Source organism: Thunnus thynnus, chromosome 7, assembly GCF_963924715.1.
Source record: "Thunnus thynnus chromosome 7, fThuThy2.1, whole genome shotgun sequence".
NCBI lineage: Eukaryota > Metazoa > Chordata > Actinopteri > Scombriformes > Scombridae > Thunnus > Thunnus thynnus.
In genome coordinates this window covers 25,540,873-25,565,775 of record NC_089523.1, presented here as the reverse complement: position 1 = coordinate 25,565,775, position 24,903 = coordinate 25,540,873, and the positions used below count along the sequence as shown (strand labels likewise).

At 37.8% G+C, this 24,903-nt stretch overlaps 3 protein-coding genes across 5 annotated transcripts; 1 reads left to right on the top strand and 2 right to left on the bottom strand.

Annotated features, from left to right (window-relative positions):
* Positions 1 to 304: 304 nt before the first annotated feature.
* wdr95 (WD40 repeat domain 95) lies at positions 305 to 17,815 on the bottom strand. Its single transcript, XM_067595931.1, has 27 exons — positions 17,798 to 17,815; positions 17,013 to 17,294; positions 14,627 to 14,857; positions 13,702 to 13,787; positions 13,501 to 13,593; positions 13,364 to 13,409; positions 13,210 to 13,256; positions 11,691 to 11,808; positions 11,469 to 11,538; positions 10,756 to 10,996; positions 10,569 to 10,674; positions 10,287 to 10,438; positions 9,916 to 10,018; positions 9,658 to 9,764; positions 9,498 to 9,577; positions 9,310 to 9,364; positions 9,178 to 9,223; positions 8,738 to 8,797; positions 4,206 to 4,368; positions 4,001 to 4,096; positions 3,842 to 3,900; positions 2,963 to 3,098; positions 2,804 to 2,843; positions 2,353 to 2,441; positions 936 to 1,120; positions 711 to 812; positions 305 to 585 (listed from the first exon to the last, which is right to left on the bottom strand). Exons 1-26 carry the CDS (start codon positions 17,813 to 17,815, stop codon positions 744 to 746), a joined length of 2,778 nt encoding a protein of 925 aa, XP_067452032.1. The 3' UTR covers positions 305 to 585; positions 711 to 743.
* A 591-nt stretch (positions 17,816 to 18,406) lies between these two features.
* On the bottom strand, positions 18,407 to 21,717 carry LOC137186319 (testis-expressed protein 26-like). Of its 3 annotated transcripts, none has more exons than XM_067595155.1 (7): positions 21,514 to 21,717; positions 19,878 to 19,962; positions 19,605 to 19,767; positions 19,335 to 19,491; positions 18,985 to 19,149; positions 18,734 to 18,895; positions 18,407 to 18,628 (listed from the first exon to the last, which is right to left on the bottom strand). In XM_067595155.1, the coding sequence occupies exons 1-7, from the start codon at positions 21,701 to 21,703 to the stop codon at positions 18,504 to 18,506; spliced, it is 1,047 nt and encodes a 348-aa protein (XP_067451256.1). In that variant the 5' UTR covers positions 21,704 to 21,717; the 3' UTR covers positions 18,407 to 18,503. The 3 variants fall into 3 exon arrangements, with proteins under 3 accessions (XP_067451256.1, XP_067451257.1, XP_067451259.1); XM_067595156.1 differs by having other exon boundaries at positions 18,985 to 19,146; XM_067595158.1 differs by lacking the exon at positions 21,514 to 21,717 and adding an exon at positions 20,381 to 21,396.
* Positions 21,584 to 24,220, top strand: hmgb1b (high mobility group box 1b). Its single transcript, XM_067595159.1, has 5 exons — positions 21,584 to 21,717; positions 22,809 to 22,964; positions 23,100 to 23,245; positions 23,338 to 23,512; positions 23,638 to 24,220. Exons 2-5 carry the CDS (start codon positions 22,818 to 22,820, stop codon positions 23,776 to 23,778), a joined length of 609 nt encoding a protein of 202 aa, XP_067451260.1. The 5' UTR covers positions 21,584 to 21,717; positions 22,809 to 22,817; the 3' UTR covers positions 23,779 to 24,220.
* The last annotated feature ends 683 nt before the right edge of the window (positions 24,221 to 24,903 follow it).

Here is a 24,903-nt window from a genome sequence, read left to right as displayed (position 1 = left end):
TAGGAAATCCCTCTGCATATTCGTTCACTCAGAAATATGAAAATATGTGCTTCCTCACAGTCTGAATCCATAAATGTCACAGTTATCATGGCTGCTTCGGTCTAATGGTAATGACTTCCCAACCCCTTTTCACTTCTCTTCATGCCGAGATCTGAACAGTTCTGTGGTTCAAAATGTAAATGAAAGCAGCCTGCACTTCAAGGGAGGGACCATTTGTGCAGGCTTTGTTGAATTAATGGAAACAGTTTGTTTATAACATTTATTGTCACAATGTCACATAGTTCAACACTTTCATTCATGAGTATGATTATATGCAGCCCTAATTTTCACTATTATTTCATTCTATTTTATTTTTTGTCGCTCTGTCTCTATGGTATTAGATGCTGCAATGACCCAGTTTCCCAACTGTAATCAATACAGTGTCATCTTATTCATTTGACTCCAGTTCCTCAGTGCTGCATATGAGAGGATCAATACCAGCATGGAAGAGGTCAGGTCTTACACTGGTGCTTGGTGGCTCCACAGTATCAAAGCCTTTCAAAGCTTACTGATTCGATAGTATGCTTGACAAATGCCTGACAGAGCCTGAAATGCAAAAAAAGACACTCTCACTCTAAATATAAATCAGTCACATTTTCAGCTAAGTCTGGTTTAGGACTTGCATTGCATATGTACAGCAGTCTTTGCTGTTGTAATTTTTTATAACTTACCCAGTCCTGTGTTTGTGTGGGTGAAACATGCTTTTAATCTTCCTCAATGTCTGTGCCACTGATGGATGTTGGAGGAAGTCTCAGCTCAGTGTGTGTCTCTGACTGCAATTATGCCAGAAGAGGAGCAGGCAAAGTTCAGTTCAGTTCAGTATTTGGAGGGAGGAAGAGACAGAGAAACATACCTCACACCGTTCAGATAATCATTTGGGAAGTAATGCTGCTCACCTTCAGTTCCTCCATATCAGCTTCAGTCTTGTCAGGATTGATGACATCAGAAAGACATGTTTTTACTTTCAGAATTTCATGATCTGGCATACTCAGCGGATCAATCAAAACCTCATAGGGGACAGCAGGATGCATCCAGGATGAGGAGATGTGTACGCTCCAGCTCTCAGATTGCCCAAATGTCCCTGTAGAAAAAGACCAAAATTATATAATATATAATATAAATATATTAATGGTTTGGCGAATTGCATGACATGGTACTGAAGGAACATGACATGGTCAAAACTGTGGCTTCTCAAAATGTCACAAAAAACTGAATCCATTACACTGAATTCTCTGCAGTGGTGCCCTATCATGCAGCACATCCCCTGCAACGCCAGAGAAAAAACTATCTTCATTTCTAAAATATTTTAAATCAGTTTGAAAACTCCAAATCACTGTTTACCATTAACATACTTCAGCATTTTAATGACATTTCTTCACATTCCAACAATTTTTCAAAAAGGTGTGCAAAAATGTTAAAGTAGATGTGTCATTTTTTCTGTCTACTTTCTGTAAATCGGAAAATTATCAGCTTCCCACAATATGATGTTACATATAAATTAAAATAACTCAGCTCTCTGTCCAGTTATCTTGTAAAAGCTATGTATGCAATTTCAGTAAGTGGTTGGCCCAGAGAGGGATTACACTCTTCCCTTTGCTGCATAGGAAGATTCAGAGAAACACTGCAAAGAGTCAGTGAGAGTCAAGTCTGGACTACCAAGGTGAGCAACAATGGTTTATGGTCATTTAATTAACTGTCATTTTGGTTGTTTGGAAAAATGCACAAAATAATATGAATTGAAGTGGTAATTTCATTTTTTTAATTTTTATTTATTTTTTTTACAATTAACACTTGAAATGATGAGGACACTTGCAAATGGGTAATAAAAAATGTAAACCATACTTTGGTGTTTCATTTGACTTTTTTAAGATTTCATTAAACTCTTATAAGGTTTTTTTTAGATGATATTGTGCTTACATGGTTCATTTTTTAAATTAACTTGTGTTATTAACAAAAAGGAATTGACACAAAGCAGTAGAGTCACATTCTCGTGTAGGAGTTCTGTTTGTTCACCGGCTCTCTAGGCAAAACATAATTAAGCTGCCATGTAGTTTGCAGTGTGCTCTGTACTTGATGGATATTTGAAGGTGACACAACACATACACAATGTACAGAGAGTGGGAGGTTGGGGGCCCAGCAGCTCATTTTTGCCCCAGGGCCCCCTAGTATCCATGTGTATAGTCACACTAGAATGAACATACTATATATAAAAGCATTTCCACCTTAAGCACTGCACCATGCTCAAGATTAATGCTGTTTGCATGAACATTAATAATATCTAGGATGAGAGGATTGGTGCATAATGAAACCCACCTATGAATTCTCCATGTGCACTCCAAAGGCGCACAGTGAAGTCCATGGACGAGGTAAGCACCACTTGATCATTGTCAACAATCTGCAGGCTGGACCAGAATAAAGAGATGAATGAGATGCAATGAAATGGGAGAAGGCATTTCTGGCAGAACACTCTAAATCTTCCAGTGTGTTGGTGTGTCTGATGGCAGATGCACCCCGGGCAGCATCTCACCTATACTGATCGTCTATTTAAGACCTTCCCACACACAGTTTCTTCTACACTTTGTGTGTCTGTCGCAGCAATAGACTGAGAATGATTGGCTCCATTAAGGATGTACCCACCAGGAGCTTTAAATATACAGCAAGCTAAAAGTTACGGAAACAACAAGTCTAACTGCAGGTTAACTGCAGTTAAACTTCTAACAAGAAGAATTTGAACTATAACAAGTCACGAATTTACTTCACATACCCAGTAACTCTGCTGGTGTGGGCACGCCAGAAGTTTTCAGCTGAATGAATGTAAGGGGAAAAAAAACAAAAACAAATTCAAACTATGAATTTTCAAATATTTATTCATGGGTTTTTTGAGTGTCTATTAGAGGCAGTGGCAAGAAAAAGAGAAGCTAACCTCTTGGTGGTTTTTGCTCAGCGTCAAGAGCAAATGTCTCTGTGTCATAAACATAGATGTAACCGATTCTGTCAGCAGCATACAATATGTCCTTGTCTGTCTTAGCCAGTTTTGTAATCTTTTGTTGGAATCTAGACTGCAAAACACAAGTGAAAAAGAAATTCTCATGAACAATTACACCAACATATCACCAGCTCTTCATATTCATTATTTCACAATGACTCTCACATTCCACTCACACTAACTGAATGAAAAAAATGGACAGAATCAATTAGTAACACCTCACAGTTATCTCACCCATGGTGACCAAATATTACCTTCCATGCAGACAGATAATACATTTCCAAAGATAATAGCCATCTTCAAATAATCTAATATAAAAAAATTAGAAAATGTGTCAGGCAACAAACTGTAGAAACTAATCACGAAGAAATTAAAGTGCATGAAAATAAGAGCGCCTGAAAATTGGTAAGAGCTGATGTTGCTAGGTAACTGAATACAAGTGGTATGATAGTAAAGCCAAAAAAAATATGTGTTTTAGGGTTTTTTGAAATATAAGCAGTTTCTGTTCCAATTGGAGAATGTCATACATGTTTTATTTCAGCTTTCAGGACACACAGCTGCTTCAGGTGCCCCCCTGTTCACCCGAATATTTAAGTGCTCTGCTTTGCATTGTGTAGCTGCAAGGAAGGTACTGTACCTGCTAATTGTTCAAAAACTAGAGCAAAGCAAAGAAACAGGGCAGTATGAGTTGTCTTATTCTTTGATCAGCAATTTTGGAAGTAGGAAGAAGAGAAAGACAAGTAAAAACTTGAGTTGTATCCCTTGATATCTAAAGGTGAAACAGAGGAATGTTCTGTGTTGAGTGAAATATCTTACAGCCTTGAAGCTGCTCACAAATTTTCCTCCACTGAGCACGTTCCAGAGATTTATATAACCTTTAAAAGAAAGCACATCACTGGCACTGTATTGCAAGAGATTGTAATGGATTATAAAGTGCAATCATGCGCTGTAATTAGTGTTGTTCATAACACTGACCCATGGCCCCAGACGTCAGGAGAGCTGTGGTCGAAGAAAATTGCTGTAACTTGGAGTTCTTCAGGAAAATCATGCTTGGAACACTAGTATCCAGTCCTTAGAGAAAAATATGAGACAAATGAAATGTTCTGATCATAGCAGGTTTTACGATCAGAGGAGATTTGATTGATTATAGTCATCATTCACTTCGAAGCTCGAAAACCACCTTTAACATTTTGGTGTTTATCCGGAAGAGGGCTGACAAACCGAGTCTGTATACGTCCAGAAACCACATTCCACACTATAATCTCTCCATTATAGCTGCTGGTGGCCAGGAGAGACGGGGGACAGTGTGTCACACAAAGGATATCTCCTTTATGGCCATTTTTCTGAGGAAAAAAGAAGTGTCTCTTAACAACTGAGGAATAAAAAGTTTATGGCAGGGTGAAAATTTATTTGCAGTGCAACAGGCCAGCATGATTCTATTTGCATTTTGTCATGAGTGAATTATTTTGAAGGATTCCTGTCCTTGTTTGAACATGAAAAGATATAATATCTCCTGTTCCATCACTTCAGCATGTGTTTAACCAACTATGGAAAGTTATTAAAGCTTCACTGTTTATCTCTTACACTGGCAGGGAAGATAGGCAACATTTTTGCTGTCTCTTCTTTTAAAACCAAGTCATATTTTCAGACAGATAAAGCCTGATGTGGTATTAATAATGGTACAGGCCATTAGTTTTTGGGAGCATTCTGAGAAACAGGCTTATTTGCTTTCTTGCCAAGAGTTTGATGAGAATATCACTCTCCTGTCTGTACAATAAACATGAAACTACAGCCAGCAGCTCAGCAAAAAGAAGGGGAACAGCTAGCCTGGCTCAGTTGAAAGGGAACAAAATCGGCCTACCAGCAAACTAATGAACACATCATATCTCATTTGTTCAGTCAGTGAAAAAAACAAAAAAGTATAAAAATGACGGTTACTTTCGGACAGAGCCAGGCTAGCTGTTTGCCCCATCTTTATGCTAAGCTAAGCGGCTGCCAGCTGTAGCTTCATATTCAGTGTTCAATTATGATGGTGGTATTAATCTTCTCTTTTAACTAACGGCAAGACAGTGACTGGTAAATGGACTGCATTTATATAGCGCCTTTCTAGTCTTCCATCCACTCCTCTATGCTACATGCCAATATTCACCCATTCACACACATATTCATACACTGATGGCACAGCCTTCAGGAACAATGATGTGATAAGAATATTTCCCAAAATGTCAAAATAATTCCTTTAAACTTATCAATTTGGACATGTTTAAGGAGTTTGCCATCCTCACAGAAAAAGTGAACAACTAAAAGGTCACAGAACTGTTCACCAAAAGACATGATGGAAATGTTTCTCTGCATTCTAGGGAGTCTCATTAAACAGCTGAGAGGAATCCTCAATAAAAAAATAAAATGTTTCATTGTGGCTTGTTTCAAGCTGTATATGAATGTCAATGACTTTCCACGCAAGACCAGATTTCGTTTACAGTATTCTGGCCAAGTGTGTCACACATTTTGGAGCAGCAACTGACTTGATGTTAAACCCCCTGAGCAAACAGACAAGCCAAACATTACTGCTGCCACTGTACTTCACAGTGATACAAAATGATTCATCTTAGCTTCATGTGCTTATTACTCACTGAACTCCACGGGAATGTTTCATTGGGGCAATGCTTCCAAAAAGAAAATGTACACAACACGAACCAAATCAGGAAAAGCAGAAGGCTTTTTTTTTTGCCTTGGACACACATTAGTGAATGCTATTGTTTGCAAGCTGAAGTGAAAAAGTAAGCTGAACAGGGCCATGTTTTCAAATTTAATGAGATGTAACACATCACTGACCATCTGCAGAAATGGATTAATTCACAGTGAACCAGAGGCTCACTGGCTAAAGGTGGTAGACCTATATATACATATATCAACCCATTGATCTCCCTCCTGCTGGCCATTAATGAAAACAATTTCAAGAGAGGGCTCTGCAGATAATCAAAGGGGTCACTTTTCTTACTGGCCACTGTAATGCAATCTTCCTACTCTGTTAATGGCCCTCTTTGGCATGAGTGTAACCGCCAGCCATAATGAAAGACATGGCAAGAGACTGCGCGTCACCTCCTCCAATGGATCATACGACATTAGTGAGAATCAATTTTCTCTCCTAGAGCACATGTGGAGAGGACAATGCCCTGCTGTCAAGATGACCAAATTGAACAGGTAAAATTAGATAAAAGAACTGCAATCTACTGTGTGATTTTATTGGGGTCTGTGAGAGACCTTGAGAGAAAAACGCTGTATCAAACACTACAGTTGGTGATTTTACCTGATAATGAAGAGAAGTTTCAGTTGATTTCATTTTATATTAAATGTTTTGAATTTTTATAGCACTGCAGAGTGTGATACGGTATACTGTGTCATTGTATCAAAGAGCTTCATTTATTGCAGAGATGTAGTAAAAAGTGAATTTACGTCTTTCTGCAGTGAGCTAATAAAGTTTACAGTCCTGTTTTAAAACTTTATGTGGATCAGAAGTACAGAATCTATTTTGATTAAGATAGTGTAGTAGCTGTTCAAAATAAAAGTCTACAGCCACCCTAGTCACACTGTACTGTACTTAGACACAGCTTTGCTTTGAGCTAAATGTTAATGTTTAGCCAGTAAATGTAATAACATTTGCAAATTTGCACTAAATACAAAATACAGTTGAGGCTGATGGGTATATTTGGACATAAACCTCATGTCTAAATTTCATCCTCTTGGGATCAAATATGCCTGTACAAACTTCCATGACAATCCATCCAATAGTTGAGATATTTCAGTCTAGACTAAACCATCCCTGGAGCCACTCCACAAGCATGGCTATAAAATGTTGCATTTTGCCTGATTACCCCTTTTTGCAGTAAATGAGGAAAGCCAGGAATCCAAACTTAATATTTTCCATTTCAAAGTCCTAAATGTCACCTGCTGTGACCCAATGAATTTAGCTATAGGATATATTATGGTCTAAAGGTTGGGTGATCATATAAACAGACTAGTTTCATTCTCAATGAGATATCCACCAAAATGCAAAACCTAGTCTGACAAAATGATCAATAGTGTGAAAAAGATCCCCAAAGTCTAGCACAAGTTGTAGTATCTGTTTGACGTGCCCTGAATAACAAAACAGTGACATTTTGGAGGGTGGACTCATCTGCATTTCTAATGCAGATTTTTTTCAAAAATAGGTCTAAACCTTTGATCTGACTCAAATCTGATATCATTTCATGTGCAAAACAAAAACATGCAAAAAAACAGAGATAACCCTATGATACATTGTAGTGGGAGTGCAAAGGTACATTTGGTACACACCTGAACTGAGTCAGTGGTAAAACCGTCCTTACATTTCAGTGAGTGTTCAGACTCTCTGGAGCAGTCATAAACTACACGATTACTGACAGGTCAAAGCATGGCTTTGGCTGGGACTTTGACTCAAAGAAAAACTATGTGGTATGATGACATCAACAATTATGAAAAGAATATAGGAGAAAATTGTATGAAATATGACCATTAATTGTAATGTATTCACAGTAGATTCTCTCTCTCTCTCTCTCTCTCTCTCTCTCTCTCTCTCTCTATCTATCTATCTATATATATATATATATATATGGAGAGAGAGAGAGAGAGAGAGAGAGAGAGAGAGAGAGAGATACATATATATATATATATATATGAGTACATGTAGATATAAGCAGACATAGGAAAGAAACTAAAAACTTTTCCAAATATGTAACTGAAAATCTCAAAACTGAGAGAAATGGAACAAAGGAAAGAAGAAGAAAAAAGGGAGGCAGGGGGTATGGAGTAACCCGCTGCTCAAGTTAAAAATGTTTCTGAAGGCGATGCTGCACAGTAGGACAGAGATCAGGAAGGCTCTGCTATCCATCTCTCTCTGAGCTTTCCAGCCAGTCAGCAAAAAAACGATTCTTAGGACCAAAGGCTACAGTGTCCTCTATGTGTCTGTGTAATATGAACACAGAACCAGCAGGAAACCTTTATCTTCACAGCCCTGCAGGTGCACCGCTGACTGAGTCAGAGCATGAACAGACCAAGCACCCCTGCTATATAATGCACAGTGACTAGACAGGTAGGAAAGCAAATGCACTGTGGTAAAACGCATTCTGCATACACATACAGACATGAAGTAGATGCAAATACACATGACCAAGTGCAGGTTATAATATATTTGAAACGTGACTTTACATAAAAACACCAGTGATGGAAGTATTAACATCCTTTTCTTTAGTAAAAGTGGCAATACCATACTACAAAAATACTCCATTACAAGGTCCTACTTTCAAAAATGTACTGAAGTAAAAGTATAGAAGCATTATCTGCAAAACTATACTTATACTTCAAGTATCAAAAGTAATAATTATGCAGAATGGCTCCTTAACAGATTCTTATATTGTTATATGTATTATATTATTTGATTATTATGCAATAAAGTAGAACTGTGTGTTAATAGTGTGTGTGAGCAATGTTGAGCCAATTTAAACTACTTTATATACTACTTGGTAGTTTTCTATATTATATAATAATATATTCATATATACTGTACACTGTCTGTCTGAAATAAATTTCACTGGGGGGAAACAAACCCTCAGTCAGAGCCCATCAAACTACTTATTATGTTGGGCTGCCTGAAAATCTAGTTATTGTCAAAAGAGTTTTCTGCTCATTAATCACCAGATCATCCTGCCATGAAGGCCGTGGCCTCTGGATATGATGAGGGTCCTCAGGTATGTCCTGACAAAATACAGCAGCACAGTCAGCACGTAAGAGACATTTTCTAACTCAAAATTCAATACATTTTGTCAAGTTTGGATCACAAAAATAGTAGGTGGTAGAACATCCTTGTAAACCAGACAGTGACAATGAGTTATTTTGCTATTGTCTGGTTTTATAATGAAATTCAAAACAGGCTATACAGTATGTGGCACGAACTATCAGTATTCTTTTGCTATTGCAGAATGGAGTTCAGCTGGTAATGACAATGTAAACAAATGCAAATGGGATGTGATATGTTGAAGGGATGGAGGAATTGGAGAAATAATTGGACTTGGATTCCTGAAATACAACTGACAAAGAAGATAGAAGATATGTCTTTTCTTTTCTTTTGTACTCACTGAGTAAATGTCAATCTTCCGGTCCTGGCCGACAGACATCACATAGCTTCAAACATAAATTGCACAAGCTCAGCATGGATTAATATTTATACAGAGCCTGGAACATTTACCAAATACCAAATCATTACTTACGAATTCCCGTGAACTTTCAAAAAGATGCAGTCGCACACCTCGTGACATTCACCATCTGTAAAGGCAAGATTAGAAAAAAAAAACATTGTTTCATAATTATTGGAAACTTCTTTCTAAAAACTTCTTCTTTTAAACTTCTTTTAAAAACGTTTTGTTTTTAGGAAGTAATGAACATTTACAGTTCGTACCCTTCTTTAGGGTCTTTAGGCACTGCCCATTGTTAAAGTTCCAGATCTTTAGACAGCCCTCTCTTCCCCCTGTGATGAGTCTGCAAACACAAGAACATACTGTGCTGTGATAAAGTGAAGGGTAAACATATTTCATGACAAGGTGACTCTTATACTGTACCTCCTCCCTTTGGGGTCAAAAGTCATGCAAGTGATGGCAGACAGGTCATGTGTGCCACCAAACTCAAAAACCTGACGTCCAGTGTCAAAATCCCAAACTTTCACCACCTAAAGCCAGTAACATTTCAAATGAATTTTACAGTTGATATTCATTTGGTTATATAAAATGTCCATGTTCCACAGACTGATTTCATTTTTCACTAGAAATGTGAAGCTGGTCATCTGGGTCCGTGATGTTGTAAAGTACTAATTTACTCACAGATCCCTCAGTGCAGCTGACAACTTGACGAAACTCCTCACTGTAGCCACAGCACATTATAGGCTCATTATGTGAGACATTCAGGCGGCTGCAAAGCTGTGGCCTCACAGAGGGAAAAGATAATAAACAGTGAGATGAATATTAAAGCACTACATTCATCACTAAGACAGAAAAAACTTCAAATCTGTATCTTTTGGGTAAATCTAGGCTATTCAGTCCCTTAATAGGAAATCTACTACATCATCAGCTGTCTTATTTTAGAAGTATGACACCTGACATATCCTTAAATTAGTTCATTACAGCATTTTCAAAATATCTTTAGAGCACCTTGGAGTCTATGATGAATAACACACAAAGACATGAAAACCAACCTTATCTTGAGGGACAGCACTGCCATGCAGTCTGCTGCAGTATAAAGGGATTTCATAGCTGGGGAATATGAGCATGCAGATATGTCACCGTGAATCCCAGTGGCCTTGGGGTCTGCTGTAAACAGGCAACACTGATCTTGAATATCCCAGATCTGAAATGGGAGCCGGTGAAATGTCATCAGTAGGTACTGCATGTACAGTCATATGAATATTGTATTAATTTTGTATCATTTAGGGCAGAAAATATCACAAGTGAAACATAAGAATTGAGTCATGCCCCACTTTCACAGTGCTGTCTATGGAGACTGAGAAGATCTGACTGTCTTCTGAGGAGATGCAGAGGTAGATGATAGGAGCAGAATGGCCTTTCAAAATCCCAGTTGGTTTTCTGAAAAGAAAAAAAGAAACATATATTTATTTGTCTTTTTGATTTATTAGTAGGAGAGCCAAATAAAACATGGTTTCTCACCCAGAAAAATGTGGGTTCCACATGCGTATGAGTCTATCCATGCCTCCAGTAACCAGCAGGCTGTGCTTCTGACAAAGATCAAACGTCTTCACACCTTTGTAGATGGTGAAGACTGTCTGGTCACATGATGCCCGGAGCTGTGGAGTCCAGCTCAGCTGGACCTTCTTGGTCTTACCTTCATAGCAAGCCTCTCTGATCTCGCTCAACTGCTGCTCAGCGTCCGTTAAAGGCAGCACACAACCTTAAGAAGGGAAAAAAAGCATTTTATTACAAGGACATGTGTACAAACATCAATCAAAACATGCTTTTTGGAGCAAGGGTGAGTCATTATGAGAATGACTAAGCTGACAAATGGACATGCCCACGTACACGGGAGATCATGCACACACACGCTGGCACTGATGGGTGGATTTGTGATAGATGAGTCATCCCTCACAGCTCTCCTACAAGGGCGCCTCATGTTCAGTACAAATTTTAATTGCTGCTCATATAGAACTTGATACTTTTTATTATCATCTTCAATTTTCTATTTTGGTCTTTCATTACATAGAAACATGGCATGTGTAGGAATAGAGAGGTAAGTATGTGTTTAAGCACAGGTGACAATAATGAACATCTTGGATTGATTGTTATTTTTGGGCATGTGCAGAACATATGCCAAAAAAAAAAAAAACAACGAAAAAAGCCAAAGAAAATAGCTTAACATAAATTACCTATAACAAGAGATGAAGCCTCTTCACTTGATGATGAGATAACAGCTTGGAAACTTGGCAAATATTTTGCCTAAAGTCAGAGAAGAGAGTTAGTTGCTCAATATTGATTGTTATACTGCTTTGGAAGATATTATACGTTGTCACTTGGCTAAACTTGAGTATATTTCTTCAAAAAATAAACAGAAGTGAAGTGTACACATAGAGTGGAAGGTAAAATGTCACCTGTGTCACCCAGTCCTGATGAACCTTCCATCTCACAAATGTCACACTTGGAAAGAGCACTGCATTATCAATTGCTATGTTGGGCATATTTTCAATCTTTGGTAATTTATTCCATAATCTATAAAAAATAATAGTTAAAATTCACAGTCAGACCTGCTCACATTTTCTAGTACACATCCTTACATCCACACACTGTATATAATTTCTCTGAAAGGTAGGGAACCTATAGGAAGCAATAATTTTCCACCATATCTTTGAAGTAGCCGTGCAAATATGACTCTCAGACTTCACAGTCCATACACTCTGTTCCAGTATAACCTGAACAAAATAAGTGCATTAGACATGCCACGAATCCAGCTCACATACAGTACATGTATATGAGTTTTCATCCTGAATACACTGAAATGTGCTTTTTAACTGAAAAAGAATGAATGAATCAATAATTGCTGCCTCTCTTGAGCAACTAAAATATACAGACACTTACATACAGAGAAATTCATAAAGTCGGATATATTTATGGTTGATTGAGGAAAAAAAAAAATCAATTGAATAAATAATAAATACACAGTAAATCTTTAACTTTCCTTTAAAATATGTAAAATTCAGCAAATTGCCATCTGTCGCTATAAATTACTTTGCCATTAGAAATTGTTGATAACACTGCAACCAATATTCTGCTCTAAATATCTTCCTATGAAAGCTGTATATTATGCTGTATATTTCCATATTTTTGTGATATAACTGAAAGCTTATTTCTTACATTATTTCTTACATTATAAAGAAAAGATGAAAATTACATTGCATTATATTTGCAGCAAATTATTTGCTGCAAATATATATATAACAATTATGAAATAATTAATATTTTTATTATTCATCTCATTCAGTTAAGTGGTTCTGTTATTGTATGTATATAAAGATTTGCTTTTACTTCTTTGGCAAATCAGGCAATCCTATTACTCTTATCACTATAAGTAATTCTGATTCTGAGTGTGATTTTATTTATTGTAAAATCTTGCTGCAATGACTACCACTGGTAATGTTAATATACTCTGTAGAGGGTTCCAAACCTTTTACTCAACGAAACAGGTGTTATTCTGCTCAGGATTCAGTAAACATGCAGCAAATGTTGCTCACTCATAAGAAAGATTCTTGTTTCTTTTTCACTGACTAATTCCTTTTGATCAGCCAAGAACATGATCTAGGAGGGAAGCAAGAAAGCACACATATCTGATTGGTTGTTAATGGTTGATGTCACCCTCTGAGTTTTCTTTGGTCACCCAGCTGTGTAGACAATCAGAATTTAATCACTGACAGAGTGGCTGGCGGAAGATTTGCTGGCAAAAATGCTCAGAACTTTCTGATACAAATGCAGTATACTACAAAAAATGTGTATACTGTTAACTATGATACTTTGCATCCTCTCATTCCTGTTCAAATGTTACCAAAGTACAATAGGAGGAGGATTAACTGAACTAGAGAGAATAGGTCCAGTAGAAGATTAGAAAAATTACATTACCTGAGGGTATCTGCAACAGAAGATACTAAAATGATATTCACACATCCCTGCATCACAAATAAAAACAAAATAACCTATCACAGTATGAATCAAGTGAGATATAATGACTGATTTTTGTCTGATAATTGGATCTGGTTTCAACAAAAATACTTACCTCAGTGTCTCCATACAGAATGCAACATTTATCAGAGCCTGTGTAGCTGTGGGCAAAAACACAAACCGTCACATGTTGAGACTTAGTGGAACATTTGGTAAGACATTTGATCGTGACATGCTGTTTTTGTTGCTCACCCGTAGTCTAATGTCAAAGGGACTGTGTCTAGTGTATTGATTTGGCAATAAGGCTCCAGAGTGGAAAGCTCATAAAGTTGTATCTCTCTGTCCCTGCATGATAGGAATGACAGGTACAATAAACAAACGTATAGACTGGTAACAAGGAATCAGTGCTTAATCAATAATCTAGTCATTTTATTACACCTTTTTTCATATTACCCTGTTCCGATCATCAGCTTGTTGTACTCTGTCATCAGAGTAAAATCACTTGCCCACTTCGACTTCCTGTTGGCAGGTCCATCATTCTGTGATTAATGAGCAAATCCATTTGTTAAGTTTCTCACAATTTCACGTAGGTGGAAACAAGACCACGAACACATTTACAGTACCAGTCAAAAGTTTGGACACACTTTCTCATTCAAGTGAATGGGAAGGTGAGTCCAAACTTTTGAATGGTTCTATATATTACAATGCATTCCATTATGATATACTTGCAATAAATACTTGAGAAACTTAATTTGTGTCAATTGCTTGTTATAAAAGCTCTGATTTAACTCTAATTTCTGAGGTTGTACCTTGCATTGATGATGTCATATCTTATTAAATTTGTGGGGTTCATGATATTTTTTCCCTACTATACAAATAGAGGAATGACTAATAAAATGAACACCTTACAATGCCTTTTGTACATATGGACAATATTAAAGGCTAAGTCTGGTGATATTCTGTATTTTTTTTCTCCGTAAATCTCACGAAAAAATCCAAACCAACATTGAATCAGTACTACCGACATGTGTTTCCTGTGCAGCCAAAGCCTGATACAGCTTATTTCTGTATGTCATAGACCTCCATTTTTATTAAAAGACTGTTAAAAACACATCACTGAGCAACACATGTGCACTGAGTGACATGTTCTTTTGTTACCATGAACACAGGCACTATAGTTTATTCAGAGTCAACTCCACATACCAAATCTATACTAATCTGCTACTGAAAATAGTGCTCAGCAAATGCAAAATGTACTCTTTCTTGCGTAATTATTGCTACAAACTATAGTGCCCGGCTTAACAAAAAGAAAAAATGTAGGATAACATCAGACTTATCTTCTAAGATTTCAGGTAAATGTACAAAAGTTCAGACATACAAACATGTGTTTGGTCCTCTGAAGTTTAAGTTCAGGACTCCAATAGCAAACAGCTCCATCTTCTCTCACAGTTATGATGGTGCCATCATGGGTGGAGCAGATGTTGATGATGGGAATACCGTGACACAACGCCTTCATGGTGGCTGGCAGAGTGAAAGCCACCTGTTTACTGCGTCTTGCTGCTTCCTCCTTCTCTTTGTACTCCTGTAGCATGTTTGTGCAGAACTCACCCTGCATCACATTAGTTTGTGTTAGAAAAGCTCATACTCCAGTGTAATACCAGAAATTTCTTCATTTCAAGTGTACAATACAGGAAAGAAAAAGAAATAAAAGAAAAGTAAGAAAAAAAACCCTGAGATTATTTTAAAAGTCAAGCAGTACAGTCAAGGCTATAACTTGGGAAAGCATCACCTGGGTGTCAGCAGAAGATAAATGCGAAACAGTCAAGTTGGCACTAGAAAAGCTGATTTAGCCCAAATCATTGTGTCCCATTTCATGGTGGCCTAACTTTTTATTGTAGATTCCTGGTGTTAGTATGCATGGCAAAGCGTTATAACTATAGCAATTTCAGTTGCACTGAATAAAATGACTGTAGGCTCCATAAGAAACAAATATGAATTTCAACTCACCCATGAAATCCTTCCCTGGCCTGAATAATCAATCTTCTTAAATAACCCTTGAATTTGTGCATTGCTCTGTGAAATTCAAAGAACAAAAGAATAAAGAACAATGACCCAAAGATGATAGTTAATGTAGAAAAAATGGCATAATTAATCAGGTTATTGCTAAGTCTGGTCCTTAATTGCAAGGATTTGAGTCACAGAGAGATGAGAGAATCTGTGAAAGAGTGACAGGAAGAGAAATGTGACACGGTCTTACTGTGAAAGGAAAGCCCAAACACTTCGTCACTATATGTCCAAAATTCTTCGCATCAATGGATCCCAAACCTCCTGTTTCAAATTCCTTTATAAAGAAAAATACAGTCAAATCTCCCAGAAATGAAAAAAACAGACTATCTGTTGTTGTTTTTTTTAAAAGATGCCATTCATACAGTACCTCAAATGCTAGTTTCAGTTTCTGGAGGTTATCAAGTGAAATCTTCTCATCAATCTTATTGCAGAGAGGAAAAAGAAAAAATGTGTCATTACATAATGACACACGCCATTACTATTATGCTGGTTGATTATGAATATTATAAGACAACAATTGGAGGACAAAGAAGATTAATATGTTTGAGTAGCGCTATAAAACCAGTATTCAAGTTATGGCAAAATGCTCCTTTTATTTTTTCAGTCCACTCAAATCCACTCACCAGACAGTTCAAAAAGTCTGAGTGCTAAAAATATAAATCAAGGTTAGAGAGGAGATGTTAATGGCAATGGAGAGGAGATGCTATGTATAATTATCAACACACATGATTAGGGCTCCACCTCTGACTATTAATGACTGTCTGTCATGGCCACCACAAGCAGCCACCAGCTACAGCATGACATGTCTCAGATGACAGGCCATGCTGTCTGTGTTAATGGCCTCTCTCCACTTTGCCATGGTTTCCTAGCAACGGGTTCTTGATCCATGACACTCTTTGATCTATCATTAATAAATAACAGGGATAAACAGCCTAATTCCTCAAGGATGTAACTAGAGTCGTGGGTTCCCAACGGTATCTCCTGAATTGAGGAGATAATTGTTTAATCAGTCAGAGTGATGGAAATACTGAAAGTGTTCATATAACCTCAACTGCTTTCCAAATCCCTTTATTAGAGCTGCATAACTTTGAACTCTTGAGTCTGCTCCGCCTAATCTGTTATGGCACATTGCTCATTACATTAAGCAGGAAAGTGTGACTGACATCTGCAAACAAAACCCACAAACTTCAGCTGGTGCATTTGCACCAGCCTCCTATGTCATTCTATCATTCATGTCAGCTTGAAAGCTTGAGTTTGAATCTACTGTGGTCCTTTTAAGTAGTTGGCTCAGCAACTGTGTTTGTTTTACTTTGGCCTGAAACATGACATCCCAGGGACTGGGATAGATGGTCCTGCCCGATGCGCTGTCAGGCTGCAAGTAAATTGATCATCAACTTGATTTAAAATGGCATTTTTGGCATTACTTCACATTCTGCTGGTGAGACATGCTTCTGCTGGAGTTGAGTTTAAGTACTTTGGAAAGTGCATACAAACTGGCAAGCATAGCAATGTAACACTCTAGTGACACCTTGAGGCTAAAACTGGCAATTTGAGAAAAGTGACTCATTGGGGAAAGGTGAAAAATTGTATGATGGCACAAAATAATCTAGACTTTTTTGGATGGATGGGTTGACATTTAAATGGCTCGCATTCACTCCTCTGAGCTCACATTCACAGAGATGTTTTGAAAAATGTACCTTGAGGCTGTGGGTTGAATCAATAGAGTGCTGGTACTGTTGTCTCATGATTTGAGCCTTGTCTCCAAGTGTGACAGAGTGTCTTCGTCTGTTCTGTTTCAGCAGCTCTCGCACCAACCATTCAGGCTGCTCTTTTCTGTCCTCGCTGACACCCACTCGTCTTGATGCTGAGGAGTCATCTGTGACTTTCTCACCCAGACAACCTAGCCCCGAAGTCTGTCTTGTCCTTTCTCCTGTGCTCCCCAATTCAGAAAGGATGCTGGGAGAATTTAAACGCTGTGTCTGTTATTTTGATTAAGTGCAAGCATGTTTCTCATTATTATCATTATGGGTAAATTTCAGCAAGTAATTGTTTTACCCCTAATTTAAAGCATATGTATATCTGTGAGAATAAACTTCACTTGATTTGATGTAGCCAACATTGCAACCAACTTCATCTATTTAACGTTAGGAATGTGACTATGAATCCCAGGTGACTTCCTGTATTACATAGTAACTGCTCAGTGCTGCCACAGATGGCAACTCCAGCACCTTGACAACAGTAAACATTTTCTGAACAGGACAAAGAGGAATACATGACAGATAAACAATTCAATACCTCATCCGATCATCTTAACATCCCTTCCGGGGAGATTAAACCTCCTGGTATAAAAATGTGAATTAAATTGGAATGACATTTAACAATAAATGCGTGATTTGTTGTGCTGAAAGACCAACAAAAAAAACAGCAATTACCTGGGCACATGTAGGGTTTCTAATCTTCCTGAAGCAGAGGAAGAGCGAACCTTTTTTCCCAACGGCATCCTTGTGAGCTCTTAAAGGCGTTGTAAAAAGCAGAGTTAAGTGCAGCACATTTCCACAGTTACACCTTCAAACAGACCTTAATCAAACAGACTACCTGACACTCGCTCTAACATTACACCCGAGCAGAGCAGGTGGCCCTGGTAACTAAGAAACCCAGAGTGAAAACTGAGACTACAAAAGTAAAAACAAGACAATGCATTTCCAAAGAGAAAAACAGCTTAATTGTCTTATTAAATCTTAATAATACTAATACATATTGTGCCGTTAGATTGCAATTTAATCAGTTTAATATTGTAGCAATTGCAGACAATTTTTATGTTTTTTTAATTGCAACTACTGAGGGAAAGAATAAAATAAACAAAAAGATTATTATAAGTAAATATTAATAATATTCCTTGCAAATATTTCATAATTTAAAACAGAGGAATGATTAATACCTAACAAGAGCTGTCACTGCTGGTTATTTTCTGTGCAGATAGAATCAATTAAATCATTGCTTTTATTCTCTTTCTCATTGTTATCAGGCTGCAGACAGACTGCATAATGTCAGATAGCAGAATTTGGGGGCGATGACACACGAAGGGAGACAATTTTCATCAGGCAGAGATGTTTAATTATCACAACAGAGTTACACAGCAAAAATTAGCAAATGAAATGTGTAAGAAAGATAAATATAAGCAGTTAGGTTTAGAGAGGTTCTGGCCAACTTGATATCCACTCTGGTGAGCAGGAATTGAGCACCACAGCCGGAAGTTTCTCCCCATTGATTGGATGAGCTTCTTCACTCAAAACTGTTTTTACAGCCTCCTTTTCTGGAAACCCAGAGACAGATACTCAACATGAGTTACTTGTCTGTCAAAATCAATCAGCATTATGTCAGAATGCTCAAACGTTTAAATGAGTAAGGTGATGCTAACCTTCCTCAGGTACAACTGTATGTATCTGCTGCAGCTCCTGGGGCGGTAGTGACTTTATCACAGATGTGACATTAGTGATTCTCTTTCCACAAAACCTGTCATAGGTTGTCAAATCCAATCCTTTCTGCTGAGTGTGAATGTGCCTTTGCACAACAGCTGGAACTGCAACATATAGAGGATTAGATTTTAATGAATTCTATTTTTTTTACATTGTTTACATGCATTGTCAGTGTTTTTGAGTTTACATGTACCTATACCACGGCAGGCCACACTATAATCTCTTTTGCGGTGACGGTGGGAGTGATTACCCAGCAGTTCAGGTCGTTGCATTGGCTGGCGGTAATAGTCCCTCATCTCTGTGTCAGTAGAGAGCAGCACTTGACACTTGCTGTGCAGAGGTGCGGCTCTTTGCTCTGCTTTATTAATGTGATAATATCCTGTCAAACAAGTTCCATGACAAAATGAAAAGAAACTGTAGAGAGAAATATTATTAGTATAGTGATGGTTTAATTTATACATCCCTGACTGCGTGAATGTTATTACTTCAGCTGTTCTGACATAATTTCACATAACACAGACCTAGCCAGCAGACTTCCCCTACCTTGAGGCAAGCCCATGAAGTCACATCTGTAGGTTGACCGGTACTGTGCTGTCAAAGCCTTACGGATCTCCCCCTGAGATGGGGGACATTTCCAAGGGAACCTGCCAGAGTCAGAGCTTCGTGTGGTGTCCCTAGGCAGCCTCCACATCATGAAAGACTTGGGGAAAATAGCTTGATTTGAAGGTTACAGTGCACTGTGAGGGGTCGGGCATGGCATTCAACATTAAATGTAAAATCTTCAGCTGAGGCTTACACAGCCTAAATACCAACCTGACTTGGATGTGGGTTGTTTCTCCTCTGTCCTGAGGCTGTTCCTGTGCGAATGCATTCAGGTCTACAGGTTGGCTTCCAGCAAAAATTCTTATTGTACACAGTTGAACCAAAGGGTTCAGATTGTGAATGGGAGTCTATAAATGATGTTGACTTTGGGGACCTACATCAACATAGACAGACATACAGCTACACACATACAAAAAAAACACACAACTGCTATATACCTATGTAACTTCACCACAAGCCTAGAAATCCATAAATAGAACTTACAGCAGAATCTCTGCAGCTGAATTAGGTCGATAAATGAATTCTCTTCTATGAGATGTTTCGTAGGGATCCCACCACTGTTTCCCCTCTGCAAAACAATTTTAATATTAGAAATACAGCCCTGAATTCTTGATATACAGCATATTCTTGTCATTTTGGGGCAGTGGATTGAATAAACCTCTCACCACCCAACATGTCTAGACAGTAAACACAACCACCTTCACTCACATCAGACTTTCCCTGTTATACTCACAATTGTCCCAACACCAACAACAGCAGGTAGGAACTAAAATTACCCAATGCAATGACATATGAATGAGGAACATGATAGTATTTATAGTATATAATACCATAAATATTATAATGAAATAAAAACTACTGGAGTAATAATAATTAAATTAAACTCTGAAACAGTCCAAAATAAATCAAATGCTAATCAAAATCTAGATTAAATTATTATCAAGTTGGTTTCTTTCTATCTTTAAATCTCTTCGGTTTAACATTACCTTTGGTTGCCATTGGTGACCACTGTTTTGGTACCTTGTGTTACGGTTGTTTCTGGTGTAATGTACACCTTTTCATTTGCATTCCAGATGAAATTTCACTTCATGGATTTCTTGCTGAAATGGGTCACTGGTAAATGTAGAGGCTATGCCTGAGTCTGAGCCACTATGTATAACAAATAGAGATATATCTACATGCAGACAGAGCTGATCTCAGCATGTCTCTAGGTGCTGTGGTTATGGAGACCTACAACATTTGAATGGCTGTGAGCTGCTCAGCAGGGGGGATGTTGCATTAAAAATTAATGGGAAGTAACTGATTACATTTACTCAAGTATTGTACTTTTGAGGTACTTTACATGTGTAATTTAATTTTATTCTAGTTTATCCTCAACTCCATGAAATTTGAGAAAGAAATATTGTGCTTTTTACTCCTCTGCTACTATATGAATACTAAATACTTGGCAGATTAAGACTGACAAAACATGGAATCATCTTATAAAATGACAGATTGTGTGTAAATTAGTTCAGATTCTTGCACCCATTAGCTCCTTTATTTCGGGGAAAGTCGATGTTTTACATTTTATTATGTTACTATTCTGAAAATATAGATATTTATTTATATATGTTATAAATATTTAATGTCATATTTTCTAATTGTCTCTTATTGTCTTATCGGATTCACACTCAATTTTATTCCACCAGCACAAGCAGGCCAATTTTCAATTTATATATATATATACGCATACTGTTTATATATTTAATTACTAGCTGCAGAATTAAAATGCTTCTTAATTTACACGTTTCCTCATATATTACACTGATACAGTAATAATAGTAATAATACACTATGCAATATATAATAATATAACGCTCTGAAAAGGTGTTTTGATGCTATTTGATAAGAATAGTTTGCTGATATGTGTACTTTTATTTATGGCTTAATTTCAAACTGTGGTATTATTTTAATAAGGTAGACTACTTCTTCAACCACACTATTCTGCTGTTGTTTCCCATCCCAGCGTCAATGTAACTTGTATGCATCTTTTTCTTATTATGTGGATAATGAACGCTGTCTGTAATTCATGTTTAGCGCCATCGTCTTGCATCGCCCCACCGTGTTTTGGACAACCAACCGTACAACAAGCAGCACTGAGATAGCGAGTGTCCAATAAGATACTCCACGGAGTTGGCGGCAGCCAATGTCCGACAGCCGGAGCTCGACACGCAGGATAAACACAGAGGGATCCTCACAGCCGGAGAACCGCGCATTGATGGTGCTTTCTTCCCATTGTTTGAGACGTAACGACGTACAGCCGGCCTCATACAGCGTTTTAGGGGTAAGCGTCATATATGTTAACTTATTAACCAAGAGACTAGTATGTAACATTATCTGTTATGAATGAACCAGCGGGCTGTAATATGTATTCTGCAGAGTACATCGGGGTTGTATATGTTTAGTGGCATGACAGGGCTGGATAGGATGCTAACACAATGATGTTAAACATTGTCTTGCTAACATGGCGACGTATAGTTGCCTGACACTGACATTAGTTGCGGCCATAAATAACAACCACGATAAATTATAACTCCCCCCAATGGCTAAGTTAACGGCCACTCTTGTGTTAGCGTAACGTTTACGTCCGCTAATGTGTTACCAGCTAACGGCAACAAGCTAACTCATGCCTGCTGTTAGCCTGGCACAAAAGCTAACACAACTTAACACCGCTGACTGGTGCTGAAGCAACCCTACGGCGGTGATACAGACAGAGCATCTTTGTCTGAGATCATCGTCACTTTGATTAAAACTTTAAATGCGATAATCTGCATTATGCAGACAGGCCATTGCGCTGAAATTTTAGGCCTGAAAGCAGCCTGCTAACCATTGTTGGTGATCTAATCAGCCATTTTAATAATCGTCTCATGGATACGAGCATGATGATGAGTCTGTTTGCTAGCAGTTTGCTACTAGCTAGCCTAGCTTCATGGCAAGGGGACACAAAGCAAAGAGCGGAGCCATACTGGCTAACAGTTAGCGAACGATCAAAGAGCTAATGCTAATTTCCTCATCTACACCTCTAAACTCGCTAGCTACACGTTATATCAAGTGGATGCTACAAGATACAGTTGCATGTGCTCTCACTAGCTCTATACCATGTCACCGTGAGTGCATGCTATAAGCATCACTAAACGAACTTGCAGTTGGGAGTAGCTTAGTAGTTTAAGAAGCAGCATGTTGACCTCTACATATAATGGATCATCAGTCACCCCAGACACCCCCCTCCCACCACCCGATTTTAAACAATAGATGGACCTGACAAAGCAAGAGGCAGACAATTGAGCAGGGAGATATTTAGATATTGCTTGTGCTGCTCCAAAAATAGATTTGGGATATATTTAATTCAAAACATTCTTTTCCCCTCGCATTTAGTAAGCCAAGATGGTGAAGGATCCAAAGAAGCCGAGGGGCAAAATGTCCTCATATGCCTACTTTGTGCAAACATGCCGAGAGGAGCACAAGAAGAAGCATCCTGGTGCCAGTGTCAACTTTGCAGAATTCTCCAAGAAATGCTCTGAGCGATGGAAGGTTGGATAAATTACACTGAGATTCTTTTTAACAATATTTGTCTTAATCCAATATTATTTTTCAAGCAGTTTCGATGTTCAAGATTGTAAAAAAAAAAAAAAAAAAAAAAAAAAAATTGCTTTTGTTTTTCCACAGACCATGTCACCGAAAGAGAAAGGCAAGTTTGAAGATATGGCCAAACAAGACAAGGTGCGTTATGAGAGGGAAATGAAGAATTACACACCCCCCATGGGGCAGAAGAAGAAGCGATTTAAGGACCCCAATGCACCCAAGAGACCACCGTATGCACTATAATCAAGTCGCTACAGACTAACTATTTTTTTCATTTGTTTTTATGATAACTTGGAACACTGACACATTACCCCCCCCACAGGTCTGCATTCTTCCTATTCTGCGCCGACTTTCGCTCCAAGGTAAAAGGTGAGAACCCCGGGCTCACCATTGGGGACACTGCAAAGAAGTTGGGAGAGATGTGGAACAGCTCATCTGCAGAAAACAAGCAGCCATATGAGAAGAAGGCTGCCAAGTTGAAGGAGAAATACGACAAGGTAAACAGCCTTTGTCTAATTGAAGCTTGACTTGTTTTTATGACTTGAATAAATCCAGTTTATTGACTTTTAAGTATAGAAAACAGTAGGCTTCTCTGTTTCACTGAAACGCTTGCATTCCACAGGATATCGTCGCCTACCGCACGAAAGGCAAAGTGGATTCAGCATCAGCTGCTGCTGCAGATGATGATGACGAGGATGAGGAGGAAGATGAGGGAGAGGAGGACGACGAAGAAGATGATGATGATGACGAGGATGATGAGTAGTTCGCACAGGGACGGGACCTGAAGTTTTGTTTATGCCATATAACTCTAATATACTCAATTCACCATCTTGAAACAGAAGTCAGATTGAACAAGAACATGTGTATATTTAATGTTTTTAAGATGTACAGTGTTATTCTCCTTTTTTTGTAAAGTTAACACTACATATCTAAGTTTGAGATTTTCTAGTGGTAGTTCTTTATCCCTGCCATATTATGTAACAATTTAGGAGGACTACAAATCCCAAAATGAAAGTAAGTAGTCTTTAGGTGTTAAAACTCAAAAATGAGATTTCTGAGTTGGTAGTGTATTTTTCTTTATTTTGAAAAATATTTTTTTATGTGCTGTCCCAATGTCTTTTTATCGTTCTTTGAATACCACTCTAATATCAAATGCAGCTGTCGACATTCAAGAATGTCTTCAATAAAGGTCGTTTTTTTTAAGAGGTTTTGTTTGTTGTTGTGTTTTTTTTCCTCTTATTTGATTTTTTTATGTCTCTTATACTACCAGTCAATCATCACAGACCCAACTTGGAGAACATGTGGCCTTTCAGGTTTACAAGAATAATTAAAACACTGAATGGTGTTTGATGCTTTTCATTTAAAAATATAAAAATAAAAAATATAGCTTATCAGTGAATAAGTGCAAGATCAAAGCTTGTTCATTCTGCTATTAAATTATTAGAGCTGCAATGATCAATCGATTGACAGAAGATTAATTGCCAACTACTTTGATAATCGATTGTTTTGAGGTTTTTGTTTTGTTTTTTTTAAGAAAAAATGGAAAAATTCTCTGATTCCAGCTTCTTAAATGGGAATATTTCATGGTTTCTTTAGTCCTCTATGACAATAAACTGAATATCTTCAGGTTGTGGGCCGTTGGTCAGGACAAAAGATAAATTTTGAGTTTTATCTTGGGCTTTATGGAACAGTCATTGACATGTGTCATCATTTTCTGACTTTTTAAAGACCAAACAATTAGTCATGAAAATAATGCATTGTAAATGTTTGTATAGTTGTTATATTTATTGGGACCATATACAGTGTTAAACTTAAATGTTAACACTTGATGTACTGCACCAGAGTTAGCCTATAGCTAATTTTCAGTCCCTGCAGTCCCTTACAATTA

Coding starts and splice junctions, on each gene's coding strand:
- wdr95 (XM_067595931.1), bottom strand. Junction 11,809..13,209: donor TCTGTTGCAGATACCCTCAG/GTAATGTAATTT, acceptor TATTTTTTATAG/ATTATGGAATAAATTACCAA. Junction 10,019..10,286: donor GTGCTGTCCCTCAAGATAAG/GTTGGTTTTCAT, acceptor TCCCTCTGTGAG/GCCACAGCTTTGCAGCCGCC.
- LOC137186319 (XM_067595155.1), bottom strand. CDS start 21,703: ATGAGGCCGGCTGTACGTCGTTACGTCTCAAACAATGGGAAGAAAGCA. Junction 19,492..19,604: donor ACAACCCACATCCAAGTCAG/GTTGGTATTTAG, acceptor ATTTTCCCCAAG/TCTTTCATGATGTGGAGGCT. Junction 18,896..18,984: donor TGTGGCCTGCCGTGGTATAG/GTACATGTAAAC, acceptor TATATGTTGCAG/TTCCAGCTGTTGTGCAAAGG.
- hmgb1b (XM_067595159.1), top strand. CDS start 22,818: ATGGTGAAGGATCCAAAGAAGCCGAGGGGCAAAATGTCCTCATATGCC. Junction 22,965..23,099: donor AATGCTCTGAGCGATGGAAG/GTTGGATAAATT, acceptor GTTTTTCCACAG/ACCATGTCACCGAAAGAGAA. Junction 23,246..23,337: donor AATGCACCCAAGAGACCACC/GTATGCACTATA, acceptor CCCCCCCCACAG/GTCTGCATTCTTCCTATTCT.